The sequence below is a fragment of the Clytia hemisphaerica genome, unplaced genomic scaffold, assembly GCF_902728285.1.
Source record: "Clytia hemisphaerica strain Z4C2 unplaced genomic scaffold, Clytia hemisphaerica genome assembly, whole genome shotgun sequence".
NCBI lineage: Eukaryota > Metazoa > Cnidaria > Hydrozoa > Leptothecata > Clytiidae > Clytia > Clytia hemisphaerica.
This window is the reverse complement of record NW_027104175.1, coordinates 1,940,753-1,955,180: the sequence shown is the minus strand read 5'-3', so window position 1 is coordinate 1,955,180 and position 14,428 is coordinate 1,940,753. Positions and strand designations below refer to the sequence as shown.

At 35.4% G+C, this 14,428-nt stretch overlaps 1 protein-coding gene across 1 annotated transcript; it reads right to left on the bottom strand.

The window, feature by feature from the left end:
• Positions 1-7,379: 7,379 nt before the first annotated feature.
• On the bottom strand, positions 7,380-10,334 carry LOC136814430 (plasmolipin-like). The gene is made up of 4 exons (XM_067070976.1): positions 10,155-10,334; positions 9,559-9,759; positions 8,619-8,744; positions 7,380-7,646 (listed from the first exon to the last, which is right to left on the bottom strand). The coding sequence occupies exons 1-4, from the start codon at positions 10,257-10,259 to the stop codon at positions 7,515-7,517; spliced, it is 564 nt and encodes a 187-aa protein (XP_066927077.1). The 5' UTR covers positions 10,260-10,334; the 3' UTR covers positions 7,380-7,514.
• Between the last annotated feature and the right edge of the window lie 4,094 nt (positions 10,335-14,428).

Below are 14,428 nucleotides of genomic sequence, written 5' to 3'. Positions count from 1 at the left end.
ATCATTTTTTGACGTACTTAAATTATTGCCGACAATAAAATGACGTCTTCCAAAATTTTAGAAATTTTTATCATGCAAAATTTGGTGTTGATTGCTCGACTTACAGTTAGAGTTCGTGTTCAGACATGAAAGTTTAAGGCTTAAGTAGTACTAAGTTGATACGGGAATTAAGAAATGCAACGACTTAATTGCTATTTCTTTTAATAAGAGAGGAAAAATGAATCCCCTCCTGCGAATGTTTGAGGGTGCTTTTTCACTACGCTAGATAGATAAGTGGTTCTCATCATCAATGGTCCTTTTCATAAATTTCTAAAGGTTGTAAAAAATATAGAATTAAGATTCGTGATTAACATCAGATTTTGATGGCTTCATAGCTTCATATTAGCATTCCAGATTTATTAACGTCGAAAATTGCATGGTCGTTAAACCTTTTGTTCTTCAAGAGAGGGGTAGAGCTCTTTTGGCTTAATGACCAATTAAACCAAAGATACATTGAAAATAGATTGTTTGCAATAAAATAGCATCGCCTTCTTTGAAGATCCATTCAGAACATCAACATTTATCAGCAGTGAAATGGTTTGGTTTTTCATAGGGTGGTTTTTCACTGAAACTGTCTGGCGAAAATCGATTAGATGAAACAAAGAAAATTGATGATAAAGCATTACTGACTCCCAAAACAGTTGTCAAAGCGTTTACAACCCTTTGAATCTGAAGAAAGTTTTATTAAAAATCATCAACTCGCATATCAAGGGGTGGTTTTTCACTGAGACTGTCTGGCGAATATCGATTAGTTGAAACAAAGAAAATTGATAGGAAAGCATTACTGACTCCCAAAACAGTTGTCAAAGCGTTTACAACCCTTTGAATTTGAAGAAAATTTTATTAAAAATCATCAACTTGCATATCAAGGGATTTTGAATTACAGCCTTCTAATGAACATTTTCTGTGACAAGATTCTTCGTCTTTTGTATCAAATCAATACAGATCTATCGGGAAAGGAAACACTTTTCCCACAAAAGAATCCCACTGCACATTCTGCTACTTTTATGGCAACCAATTTATTTATGCTGCCTTTTTCGCTTAATTGGTCATTAAGCCAAGAGAGGTCTACTCAGGTGAGTTAAGGCAAGTTCCAAACATATTTTGCGTGACGCGCACCGCTTCCCATTGCTCCTTAACTTTCGTATATAGCTCAAAACAAGAAGCGTATTAAGGAGAGGATTTCGGAAAGTGCTGGGCCGAAAATTTAAATTAAGCCAATCTCAAGATATCGGCTAAAAACTGATTTTTACGTTAGGAAATACGTCGAAAAAACACGTCAAAAAGACGAGTTAAATGACGTCATATTTAAAAACAGCGATAACTTCGATTACATTACTACAATTTACACTAAATTTTGACTGGAGACGTTGATTGTTAATTCTGAAATATTGCATGAAAAAAATTTGAAAATTTTTGATGACGTCATCAATATTTGACGTATTTTAATTTTTACCGACATTAAATGACGTCATCTAAAAATTTTGAAAATTTCTCTACAAATATTTTAGAATCGTTAATCTACGTCTCCAGTCAAAATTTGGTGTTATTTGTAGCAATGTAATCGAAGTTATCGCTGTTTTTAAATATGACGTCATTTAACTTGTCTTTTTGACGTGTTTTTTCGACGTATTTCCTAACGTAAAAATCAGTTTTTGGCCGATATCTTGAGATTGACTTAATTTAAAATTTCGGCCCAGCACTTTCCGAAATCCTCTCCTTAATACGCTTCTTTTGAGCTATATACGAAAGTTAAGGAATAATGGGAAGCGGTGCGCGTCACGCAAAATATGTTTGGAACTTGCCTTAACTCACCTGAGTAGCCCTCTCTTGGAGAACAAAAAGTTTAATGTTTTCCTATCAATTTTCTTTGTTTCAGCAAATGGATTTTCGCCAGACAGTCTCAGTGAAAAGGCACCCTGAGTGGGCTTCATTTTTGATACTTCGATCCATGATATTCTCATTAAAAGCCCATTAACTGCCTAAATTGCTAGAGACGCTCCCAGCGTCGCTAAGTCATAAATTTCACGTTTTCCTTTCATAATTTACAAAAGGAGCATGCTTTTTACTTGCGAATTCTGATTTCGTCTATTCAGAAAACTGTGATAATATCGTAAAAACCTTTTTTTTTAAACCAGTGTGTGATTCCTTTTTAAACTTTGGTTTAACTTATGAGGAACTTGCAGCTAAATACAAAGGGAATATAAAAGAAAAATATAGACTTAATTACTTTAAACCTTGGTCTGAACACGACCAGAGTTAGCATGAACATATAATCCACTGGACATCCATCTCCTTTGTATCTTTTTTATACGTTTATAGAAAGCACTTCTAGCTTCGTTGCCACCTCGTTAAAATCATAAAGTGACAAACAATGGATTATGATGATATACCTCAGGGGGAATAAATACTTACTTAACGATGTGATGACAAAACTTCGACAAAAACCTAACTAAGGTATTATTATAGACACTGGAAAACAACTTAGCTGATTTTTGCCAATTTCTCATGTACAAGCCTTGTCCGCAGTAATGACATTATTGTTCACCCTCCTTCCACCCATTAAATGATTTTTCCTTTCGGCGATTCGTTCATTCAAAGCAAGTTAGGGATTGTGCAAAATGTGAGCATATTTATTTATAAGCAACATCTTCATAAGATTACAATCTATAACCTTTGAAGGTTTCGAATTTTGGTGATTGGAATTTTGGACTTTTCATTTTAAAACGCATCTTATCCTCAATGTAATATTGTTTTGTTAAATTAATTTGCAGAATAAAATGCTAAAGTTTTGCTGCAATGTCAATTGCACGATAATCAATTGCACAATAATCAATTAAGAAACGAGCAATCTGTGAATGGCAATCAAATTGTTGGCCCAGCGCGTAGCGGTATGGGCCTTTAAAACGCAACTGGTCGAAAAGATTTGACTTTGTCGGGGCCTATGCGCGCAATTATCAATTGACGCGTCCAGGCTAAAATTGAATTATCTGACTTTCTATTGTGCGCATGCGTAAGAAAAAACCACATATAATTGATACCTCAAACTTATATGGTCAAATCTCAAAATGTTAAAGTAATTAATTTTAATTGGCTCGCTTGACTCTAGTCAATACATCAAAAATAATTTACTCCTGTAAATTTGTATTGCGACTCTGCAACGAAAGAATATGTTGACACTGTCAACAATGCTGGGGGGCCTATACGCCGCTTAGGCTTTCTTGTTAATATAAGAGCTTAATCGTAAGCTGATTAAATTTTTCAATTCGGAAAAAAACGAAACCGAATAAAATTAAAATCAAAATACTATTCTTATGTGAAATCGTTGACTTTCTTTGAATGAACCAATGACCAAAATTCAAAACCTTCAAAGTTATGGATTGTAATCTTATGAAGATGATGCTTATAAGAAAAATAAATATACTCACATTTTGCACAATCCCTAACTTGCTTTGAATGAACCAAATACCAAAATTCAAAACCTTCAAAGGTTATGGATTGTAATCTTATAAAGATGATGCTTAAAAGAAAAATAATTATACTCACATTTTGCACAATCCCTATCTTGCTTTGAATGAACAAATCGCCGAAAGTCAATACCCCTTGAATCAAAAGTTATGGATTGTATTCTTATAAATATGATGCTTATAAGAAAAATAAATATGCTCACATTTTGCACAAACCCCAAGTTGCTTTGAATGAACCAATCGCCGAAAGTCAATACCCCTTGAATTAAAAGTTATGGATTGTATTCTTATAAAGATGATGCTTATAAGAAAAATAAATATGCTCACATTTTGCACAATCCCTAACTTTCTTTGAATGAACAAATCGCCGAAAGTCAATACCCCTTGAATTAAAAGTTATGGATTGTATTCTTATAAATATGATGCTTATAAGAAAAATAAATATGCTCGCATTTTGCACAAACCCCAAGTTGCTTTGAATGAACCAATCGCCGAAAGTCAATACCCCTTGAATTAAAAGTTATGGATTGTATTCTTATAAAGATGATACTTATAAGAAAAATAAATATGCTCACATTTTGTACAAACCCCAAGTTGCTTTGAATGAACCAATCGTCGAAAGTCAATACCCCTTGAATAAAAAATTATGGATTGTATTCTTATAAAGGTGATGCTTATAAGAAAAATAAAAATGCTCACATTTTTCACAAACCCTAACTTGCTTTGGAAGAACCCATCGCCGAAAGTCAATACCCCTTGAATAAAAAATTATCGATAGATTTCTTATAAAGATGATGCTTACAAAAAATGCACAATCTCTAACTTGCATTCACCTGCACAACAGTACCATTGGTGAGTGCAGCATTGCATCCACCAGTACACCACCATCGATTCCACCATTGAATTCACCAGAACCAATGATTCCATCATTGCAATGACCAGCACCATTGATTCCATCATTGTATTGACCATAGCACCATTGATTCCATCATTGCATTGACCAGCACCATTGATTTTATCATTGCATTGACCAGCACCATTGATTCCATCATTGCATTATGACCAACCGCATTGATTCCATCATTGTATTGACCAGCACCATTGATTCCGTCATTGTATTGACCAGCACCATTGATTCCATCATTGTATTGACCAGCACTATTGATTCCATCATTGTATTGACCAGCACCATTGATTCCATCATTGCATTGACCAGCACCATTGATTTTATCATTGCATTGACCAGCACCATTGATTCCAGCATTGTATTGACCAGCACCATTGATTCCATCATTGCATTGACCAGCACCATTGATTCAATCATTTCATTGACCAGCACCATTGATTCCATCATTGTATTGACCAGCACCATTGATTCCATCATTGTATTGACCAGCACCGTTGATACCAGCATTGTATTGACCAGCACCATAGATTCCATCATTGCATTGACCAGCACTATTGATTCCATCATTGTATTGATCAGCACCATTGATTCCATCATTGTATTGACCAGCACCATTGATTCCATCATTGCATTGACCAGCACCATTGATTCAATCATTGCATTGACCAGCACCATTGATTCCATCATTGTATTGACCAGCAACATTGATTCCATCATTGTATTGACCAGCACCATTGATTCCATCATTGCATTGACCAGCACCATTGATTCCATCATTGCATTGACCAGCACCATTGATTCCATCATTGCATTGACCAGCACCATTGATTCCATCATTGCATTGACCAGCACCATTGATTCCATCATTGTATTGACCAGCACCATTGATTCCATCATTGTATTGACCAGAACCAATGATTCCAGCATTGTATTGATCAGCACCATTGATTCCATCAATGTATTGACCAGCACCATTGATTCCATCATTGTATTGACCAGCACCATTGATTCCAGCATTGTATTGACCAGCACCATTGATTCCATCATTGCATTGACCAACACCATTGATTCACCAAAGCCGTCAAATCTTTCAGTCTATTCACAAACACCAATTTACAATAAAAACAATTGGATTTATTATCTCCACAGTCATATTCACCAGAACGATCAGATCCTGCTGTACAATCATCAGATTTCCCAAATTATTGAATAGATTAACCAGAGTCGTTAGGTTCTCCCAAAATCACCAGGACCATTAGCTCTGGCGCACAAATTTACAAATTTTGATAGTTCGACACGTCAGGGCCACCATTTTCAGCTTTTTCCCCATCGTTACTTCGTTACTTTTTCGTTACCCCTCGTTACTTGCCGAATAAACCGAAGCTTTAGCGCTCAAGTTTTAAATTTTCGAACGAGAAAATGATCAAAAGTACTCAAAAATGCAAATAATATACACGTTCTCTTTTTATAAGAACATCCAAAATTTTTGAAGCCTTCGGATATTATTAACCTTTTGAGTTTTAAACCTGAAAAAATATTCTTAACCTGTTCTTATTTCACATTTTTTAAGTATTTTTGTCCATTTTCCTAAAAAATTGGGTGTTTCAGATTCCAAGAAGCCTTAAAATATTCTTAACTTGTTCTTAGCATTTCAGGCCATCGAAGCACTATGTTCTTATAGACAATCTGTTCTTTAAAAAAACGTGTAATCATTGTCAAAACTAAGTAAAAAAACGTCCGCTAAACATAAAATTTCGAGTTTGCCACAATTTTGGTCGACCATATGCTAATTTTATCTTCTGGTAAAACTATTTTCAAGTTCAAGTAGGCATTCAACATGAACTTGTTCCAAACAACTCAGGCAAATTAAGGCACGTCCAAATTTATCATAATTTTTATCACCGTTTCCACTTGTCATAGCATATCACTTCATACATCGAAAGAAGCCTATTGGAGTGTAGATCACTGGAATAGCTGTGCCATAATTAATTTTTTCACCCAAAAAAAGATATTAGACAAAAACCAAAATATGCTGACGTCAGCAAAACTTGTTTTTTAAATAAATAACTCCAGTTTGGCTTATGGTATAAATATGAAATTTGGACAAAAGTTGCATATCAATAAACATTTTTGCACAATTTTTTTTTTCAAATTTTGCTGACGTCAGCAGAAATCAGCAAAATACGAAATTTTGCAATAAAGTGCTGACGTCAGCAAAATTTCAAATAGATTTTTTTTTAAATGATCCTTTTAATGGTGTGCAACTTTGGTCCAAATTTCATGTTTTTGGTTTTTACCATAAGCCAAACTGGAGTTATTCAAAAAACAAGTTTTGCTAACGTCAGCATTTTTTGGTTTTTGCCTAATATCTTTTTTTGGGTGAAAAAATTAATTATGGCACAGCAATTACAGTGATCTACACTCAAATACGCTTCTTTCGATCAGTTGTATTGAAGTTTTTACAAGATGCTCACATAATTGGTTATTCAAAACAATAGAGATGACGCGTTCTTTAGAAAAATATAATAAAAGTTTTTGTTTGAATAGTTAACGACCAATCCAATGACAAAAATTCTTGTAAATGTTCAACTTGACCCCTTTCGATGTATGAAGTGATATGCTATGACAAGTGGAAACGGTGATAAAAAATTAAGCTAAGTTTGAAAAATCTGGACAGGCCTTAATTTGCCTGAGAAATTAGAAAAAAATCATTCAAACTCCAGAGGATTAAGTTTCAAAATGCTTGAAAAAGGGTCAAAATACTTAAAAAGTTACAAATCATTTTTAAAAGCTCATTAACATTAATGAAAGTAGAATAAGATTCAGTTTAGATAGATGTTTTCAGATTGTGAGATTTGAAAGCATTTTGACCCCGTCTTAAACTCCTGGAAAAAATAAAAAATTTTAAAATCGTTTTGAAGAATGATCAGTAAATGAAATTTCATAGAATAGTATTCGTTAAAATATACATCGAGTGGTCATAACGATCATAAAATTATTTCAAGATAAAATTCGTAAAAGATAAAATTGAAAAATTTATATTTAGACTTTGTGCTGATATCAGCATTTTATGATACATGTTTATAATACGTGTAAGAATCCTATTCAACATCAGCTCCGTCACCTGAAGACTTTGTGGCGCTATGAAGTCCACCGGCCGATTTTTGACGCCATTCGCGGAAATGTAAAAAGGCTTGTGCGCCTAAACCAATACATCCGAAAAATCCAAAAGCCTGTGAAAAAGAAATGGAAAATATAAAATATTTACCTCATTGTTCAATTTTTGCAAAAGTAAAGTGCATTTGAGTAAGTACAATTGGCGCTCTCTAACTCGACGTTCTACTATTCGGGGGGCCCCTTATTCGATGAAATTTAAAGTCCCCGTCAACAATAAACTCTCATAAACGACGCTCCCTTATTCGATGAAAATTCAATTTCTTTTGAAGATCAAATTAGAGAGCTTCAACTGCAATGAGTATTTCGACCAGTATTTTGACTTCCTCATTTACAGTTACCTTATTCATGTCGCGGTAACATTCTTCGTCCTTACATTTGAACCAGGGCCTGGCGGGGGAGGGGGGGGCTTAGGCAAGTTAAGGTGGATAAATAGGATAATTTGAATTTTTGCTCCCAGAAACATCGAAATTTGGTCGAATAATGGTTCGGCGGGAGAGCTGGGCGGCACCCTCCGTTATCATGTAAACCTAATACCCCCCTTCCCGAGCTAGGGGGTGCTGAAAATACAAAAGACTTGTTGTTGTAAACTTTTCTGTTCATAATTTTATTATCTATCCAATGGTATAAATCCATTTATTTCGAATTTTTAGGGCTACGAGTTTTGGCTAAATTATTTAATAACTTTTGACGCTTCTGCTGCGATTCCTTTACTTTATCAAAGACCCTATGACCCCGCCCAACTATGAATTTGGTCTAACTAAAGCTTGCACCCGGTAAGAAAAATACATATACCCTACAGTTTCAATCTCACTAGGGAATTGACTGTCATCCCTATTTGAAATTAATGAAAGCAAATTACTTACTCCACAACCATCCCCACCGGACTTTTACAGGTAGGAACAATAGAATTTCCATCCCCACCTTGATTTTGATTAAAAAAATATTATACCAACCGCTAGGAAAAAATACTGCACCGGGGCACTTGAGACAGGGGTGAAATTTCCAGACAAACAATAATAATTACTTACCGCGCATGCGCCAAGATGATGACATAAATAAACTTCACATGCAGGATTCAATTTTCTTGCCATGTCACCCACCACACAGGACGAGATGAAGAGAAGCACCGACCAAACAGCACAATTGATTGCCATCTATAAAATAGAATTTTGAATAAATATTTTCATGTTGTCTTCTGACCAGTCACCAGAACAGTTGGAAAACCAACGGATCCGGCGAGAGTCGAACTCACAACCATGCCATTCGCGGGCATTTGCTCTACCATTGAGCTACAGGTCCATGTGGAATCCGAGGACTCAATTACCACTAGATAGAGCAACCGTATTCACTTCACTGTAATACATAAGCGCAAAATTCATCATTCATCATATTTTCATAATTTTCTTTCGTATTCAGGGTGTCACTTATCGTCACCATAAGCATCAATTTCGCGAACTTTAAAGAACGAAAAAAAAAATAAAACCATTATTTATTGACGTAATGAATGTTCTCACTGACGTTTTATTTTTTAGATAGAATTTTTTTCCTTAAAAACCCCTTATCCCCGAGCAGATTCCGATGCTTTGCACATTAGACTTGTATTATTATTTGCGGACTACTTTGACTAAAACAAAAAACGGCCACACCAGAATCAAACACCAATCATAAACATAATCATTATAACCTAATCGCTTTCTTTTTCGAAACACGGTTTTGCGATTGTTTTGGCTGAACAACTAGGCCGGATCGTCACATTCGTCATATCTCTCTAGAGCAAAGCGTTGTTTTGCACGGAATGGATGATCTGGTTTGAGATTACATTACACCCAATTCCGTTGATGGGATAGAATCCCCAACAAATAAGAGCTTGGGATATGACTTGGATGATGTGGATGATATTTTATGTTTACAGCTCATAATATGCAAAGCTCGTGCGAAACCTTTTCAAATGGATTAAAGCTTACTTACTGTCAAAGACCAATTGACGATTTTGGGAATTTTCTTGTGCAGTCTTAACATCTTAAGCACAAAGACGGTCAACAGAATAAGAAATGGTATGATGGTGGTTGTGAGGTAATATCCAGTATTTCCCTCATAATAAACTCCGATGTATGGATGAACTTGCGTCCTCCAACCAGCTATGATGGTCCAGCACAGAAACAAAATAACCTATTGGAAGAAAGCGTTAATGTAAAGAGCTTGTTTCATCTTGGCTAGACTTGGTATCCGGTAAAGTATTAATACAATAAATATAAAATGAGCTCTTCCCCAGAAAAAATCCGTTCATGGGGGTAGGATGAATTGTCCAAGGGTTCCAAAAAAAGTCTGCGGTGTCCAGGGGTAAGTTTGGTGTCTAATTCGTTAGATTGATGATTGTCCATGGCGTGAAAAATGAAAATGTTTAGAGGTAATTCATTGAAAAAATAATACATCCTCCACCTCCAATGAACGGATTTTTTCTGAAAGAGCCCAATATAATAAAATTTCAAAACACGAGCAGAAACTTCCCTTCCTCATTTCTCCCAAATTCACATTTATTCACCGATTGATTGACATTTCCTTACCGTATTGACAACCAATAGGATACCAGGTGGTGAGCGAACGAAATCGAGGGTGAAACCTTGCTGTCTTCGACCTTCGTATGTTCCTTGACCTACTTCATCATCCATTGTGTGTTAATTTTTCTCAGTGATGATTTTATGTATAATTTATATCATTTATTTTTATAGATTCAGCTAGAGAAGGGACTTTCAAATGAAATATTGAATAAAAACCAAGTTATTTTTATTCCCACTGGCGGAAAAAAATCCTAATGGGTCTGTGAAAAGGGGGCGCCTTACATGCCAATTCATTGCAGCTCTTGAGTAATGAAAAGGTACCTAAAATGAGCTTGAGATGTCGACACAATGTGCAAAACAAATCAAAATGAATGCGAGTTAAAACCATAAAGATACATCATATTTTTACTGTCAGAGTTTCAATTAAGCAACAGTGTATCAGTGTATCTATCAAAATACACCCTTACAGTGCATTTCAAGGGTCTCGAAAAAACTAGCCTTAAGGATGGCATATACCGTTAGGTCGGACCATATGAGTGTCCCCCCCCCTCGGCTCAAATATTGAAATGATATATCATCAAATCAAGAATTACAGTGTAGCCAAACCCCCTACAAATCAATAAAGGATATAAATATAAAGTCTCATCAAAGAAGGAAACCTAGAAAGTTTTCATCAAACCATTAAAGAAAGTTTGCTAATCCCAAAATATTTATCACAAAGATACAATATAGCCATGTCCACTCCTACTTTTTAAAACTCGCAACATCTTGTTATATATAAAGCTCCACTAGTTTTGTATTTCATTTCTAAACATTAACTGACAAGCATACAAAACATGAAAAAATGCTTCGTGAGCTTTTTATAGTGATTGATACAAAAATTTAGAAAGACAAAATGTAAACAACCCATGTAATTTGATACCTTTTGGAAAAGGTAAAAGGTCGTAAAAAAATTCCAAAGTTCTAAGTAAACTGTCTCATAGCCCCGGTGGAATTTTTTCCTCAGTGGGGATAAAATTTCTATTGAAATCCCAATGGGGATGGGAAATCTATTATTCCAAGGTTATAAATAATCCAGTGGGGATGGTTTTGGAGTGCAATTTTCAAACATGGAGTTTCGAGTGGGGCTGAAATTTCAACCGAAGACAAAATTTTTGCTAAGTTTTCCAGTTGGGCTGGGGTCCCAGCGGGTCTGTGACACAGGGGTGTTCAGTAATCTCCAATCAATAGACTATTCACTATAATTGTAAATTGATTTCATTTTCAAACTTGATTCTTCCATCTTTATTTACTTTTTTCAATAAAATTCCACTCACAAATATCTTTTCAACAAAGCATAAAAGCGCAGTTTAACCCGAAACTTTTAGAGTTACTTCAAACGACTTTTTAGAAGGCCAAAAACAGAATGTCAAAAATGATAGCATTATAATTATTATTACGACTTTTCTCAAAATGATGCACTAATGAAATGTCACCACGGCGTTCTAAATCTAAATTTAGAACGCCATGAATGTCACCTCTGTCAATTTTGTCCTAAGAAAACATGAAAAGACGCGAATTGCCATTTTTTCTGTTATTCGCAATTTAAGGATAAACTACTTTCATTCTTTTGATAAAAGTGAGAATTCAAGCTGAATAAACAGTCGGTGGTCTATGGAATATTTTCCGGTTCTTATGTGTTCAATGCTGTGTTCTAAATATACGTCAAATAAAGATTTCTAGATTTTATTTTGAAAGTATCGAGTAGAATGCTGATTAATAATATATTTTGTTAAACAAGTTATACCAAAATAAACACAAGAAATAAAGGTTCAATTAATACTGCAATATTGTTATCAAATTATACAAAAATAATTGTTAAACATATCGTCTTTGTAACGTCTTATATAACTCATTGGTAGTAAACGAAAAAATCCATACATTATGCCCCCAATTTCTTTTATATTTTGATTAATCTTAGTAGAAAGTCAAATCATTGACAAGTAGCCACTACAATCTCAGAAAACAGTGCCGTAGCACTGTAGGGGGGGGGGCAATAATTTTTTCAAAAATGATTATTTTGCAAAATGCAAAGTTTTTCTTGTTTTTTCTTGAAAGCATTTTGTTTTGAGTGCATTTTCAAGCAATCTAGAGCTTAAATTTTCAAAATCCCCCCCCGGGCCAAACCATGGAAACCATGGTTGGCCCTCGCAGTGTCACTAAACTTCAGCCCCCCAATATGAAAATGCTTTCTACGGCACTGGAAAAGAAACAAAAATATTTGAAAATCTCGAAAATATATCAACGCGACACTGTGCCTCTTAATGGATATGATACTCGGGGTACATAAGGCACTCCCCAATGGTCGCACGAGGTTCCACCATCGATTTTTTAATTATGGAGCAAGTGGGACCATCTGACCATGCTTCATCATATTTTCTATATCGAAATGCTTCAAAAAAACTTGAAAACATCTACGTAAGGTGTGGAGCCTCGTACGACCAATGGGGAGTATCTTAGACTCTTCAGGTTTATTCCGAGTAGGAATAAATCCTGAATAAAAGAAGTTTTTTCATCACGTTTCATAAGATTTGACTGAAATGGTTACCTCTAAAAGTTATCTCCGTCAAATGTTTCCCCACAAATTTATTACAAGTTTATGCAGTTTGTGAAGTATGCAAATTATATGATACATACTTTAAGTCTGCAGATCAAAAATTCAGAAAGAAAATTTATTAGTTATGGTGATATGCCATTAGTCCTTTTCCCTATAGTCCTATATCCATGCCACGTCTTGATGGAAATATATTCCAGAACAAGTGTAAATTCAGCTCGTGATATGCGTAAGTTAAGATTACGGCAATTTTACTGCTAGAACGTCTAAAATTTGACGTCTGTCTGTTACTAGCGAGCACATCACTAAAAACCGGGATTTTTCATCTCGTTTCTTTAGCTCTAGTTTAGACGGCCGATTTCTGCCCTGTCTATTCTAATTGTTAGAGTCGGGTTAGAGTAGACAGAAGTTGGGCAAAAAGTTGGCAACTAAAATCTTGCTTGGAAAAGATTGAAAGAAGTCATTGCATTGACGTCAAAAGAAGGCAATTCATTGACTTTATTTAGACAGCCCACTTTAATTGGTCAGCCTAAGCTGAGCATTCAAATAGGTAAAATTTTCTTCCATCAGCATCATAAGACGACAAAAAAAAAATCCGATTTCCCGATCTCACTTTGATTTCTAAACTTTCTTCCGATCGGGTTAACTTTTTGGGTACTTTTAGCGTGCGTTGTTTTTACAGATCATAATGTGGTGTTTCAAGATGGCAGCTCAAGCGATAAGTCAGATGTCATAAGTCAGTGTTGTACCAAAGTATTTCCAGTGTAAATGATCTGTTGCAAGCTTCAATTTCTGTTATTATATTTCACATGATTTTCGTCAAGGGGATTCTTTTTCTACATCTTTTGAAGGTTTAAAGCCGTTTGCTCAAGTTTTTGTTTATGTTGAATTTTCTGATACTTTTTATTGCTGCTTTTTATTAGAGGACCCTGCCGACGCACCGGACTGTCCGGTGTATTTGTCCGGTGGCAAAAAGTATCCTTTCGCTACACCGGAAGCAAGTCCGGTGGAAAAAAATATCCTTCTCCGACACCGGACATCTGACTTTCTTAAAGTAGAGATTGTCTGGTGGTAAAAAAAATTCTCATTTTACACCGGACTTTCGCGCGTCCGGTGTTCGTCAAGTCCGGTGCGTCGGCAGGGTCCTTTTATTAGTTTTTGCAATAAAAACATATTTTTCTTGTTTGCCTCTAGGTGGGATTGATGGTGTTATAATGTTATTGGAATTTGATAAAGTTTACAAAAGTACAGCTACTGTCTAAATTTGATAAAGACTGGATGATGCAATCGTGCTTTTTTTGGACTTGGTTTGGACGTGTTTGATAAGGCGAATCGCAAAAAATTGTTTGGTCGGTCGGTCGAAAATATTTTTCTTTTAAGAAGCAGCTACATCTTGTTGAAAGGGAATCCGTGTGGACTGATCCGAATTAAGAAATTGAGAAACCGTGGATAAACTGGTTTTCGGTTTACTCTCCATTAGCATGCGGCTCGCTACTTCGATTTGAAAACTTGTAAACATAGACTGATAGAGCGTGCAGAGGTCAACAGTGGAAATCCAGCAAAGCAGCGGAAAAGCTTTCCGACTCTCCAACTCTTCCTGCTGACCGTAAATCAGGGTCGGTCAGATGACGGGAACCAAATGATGACATCACATCTCCTATTATTGGACTTGTAAAATTATGACAAA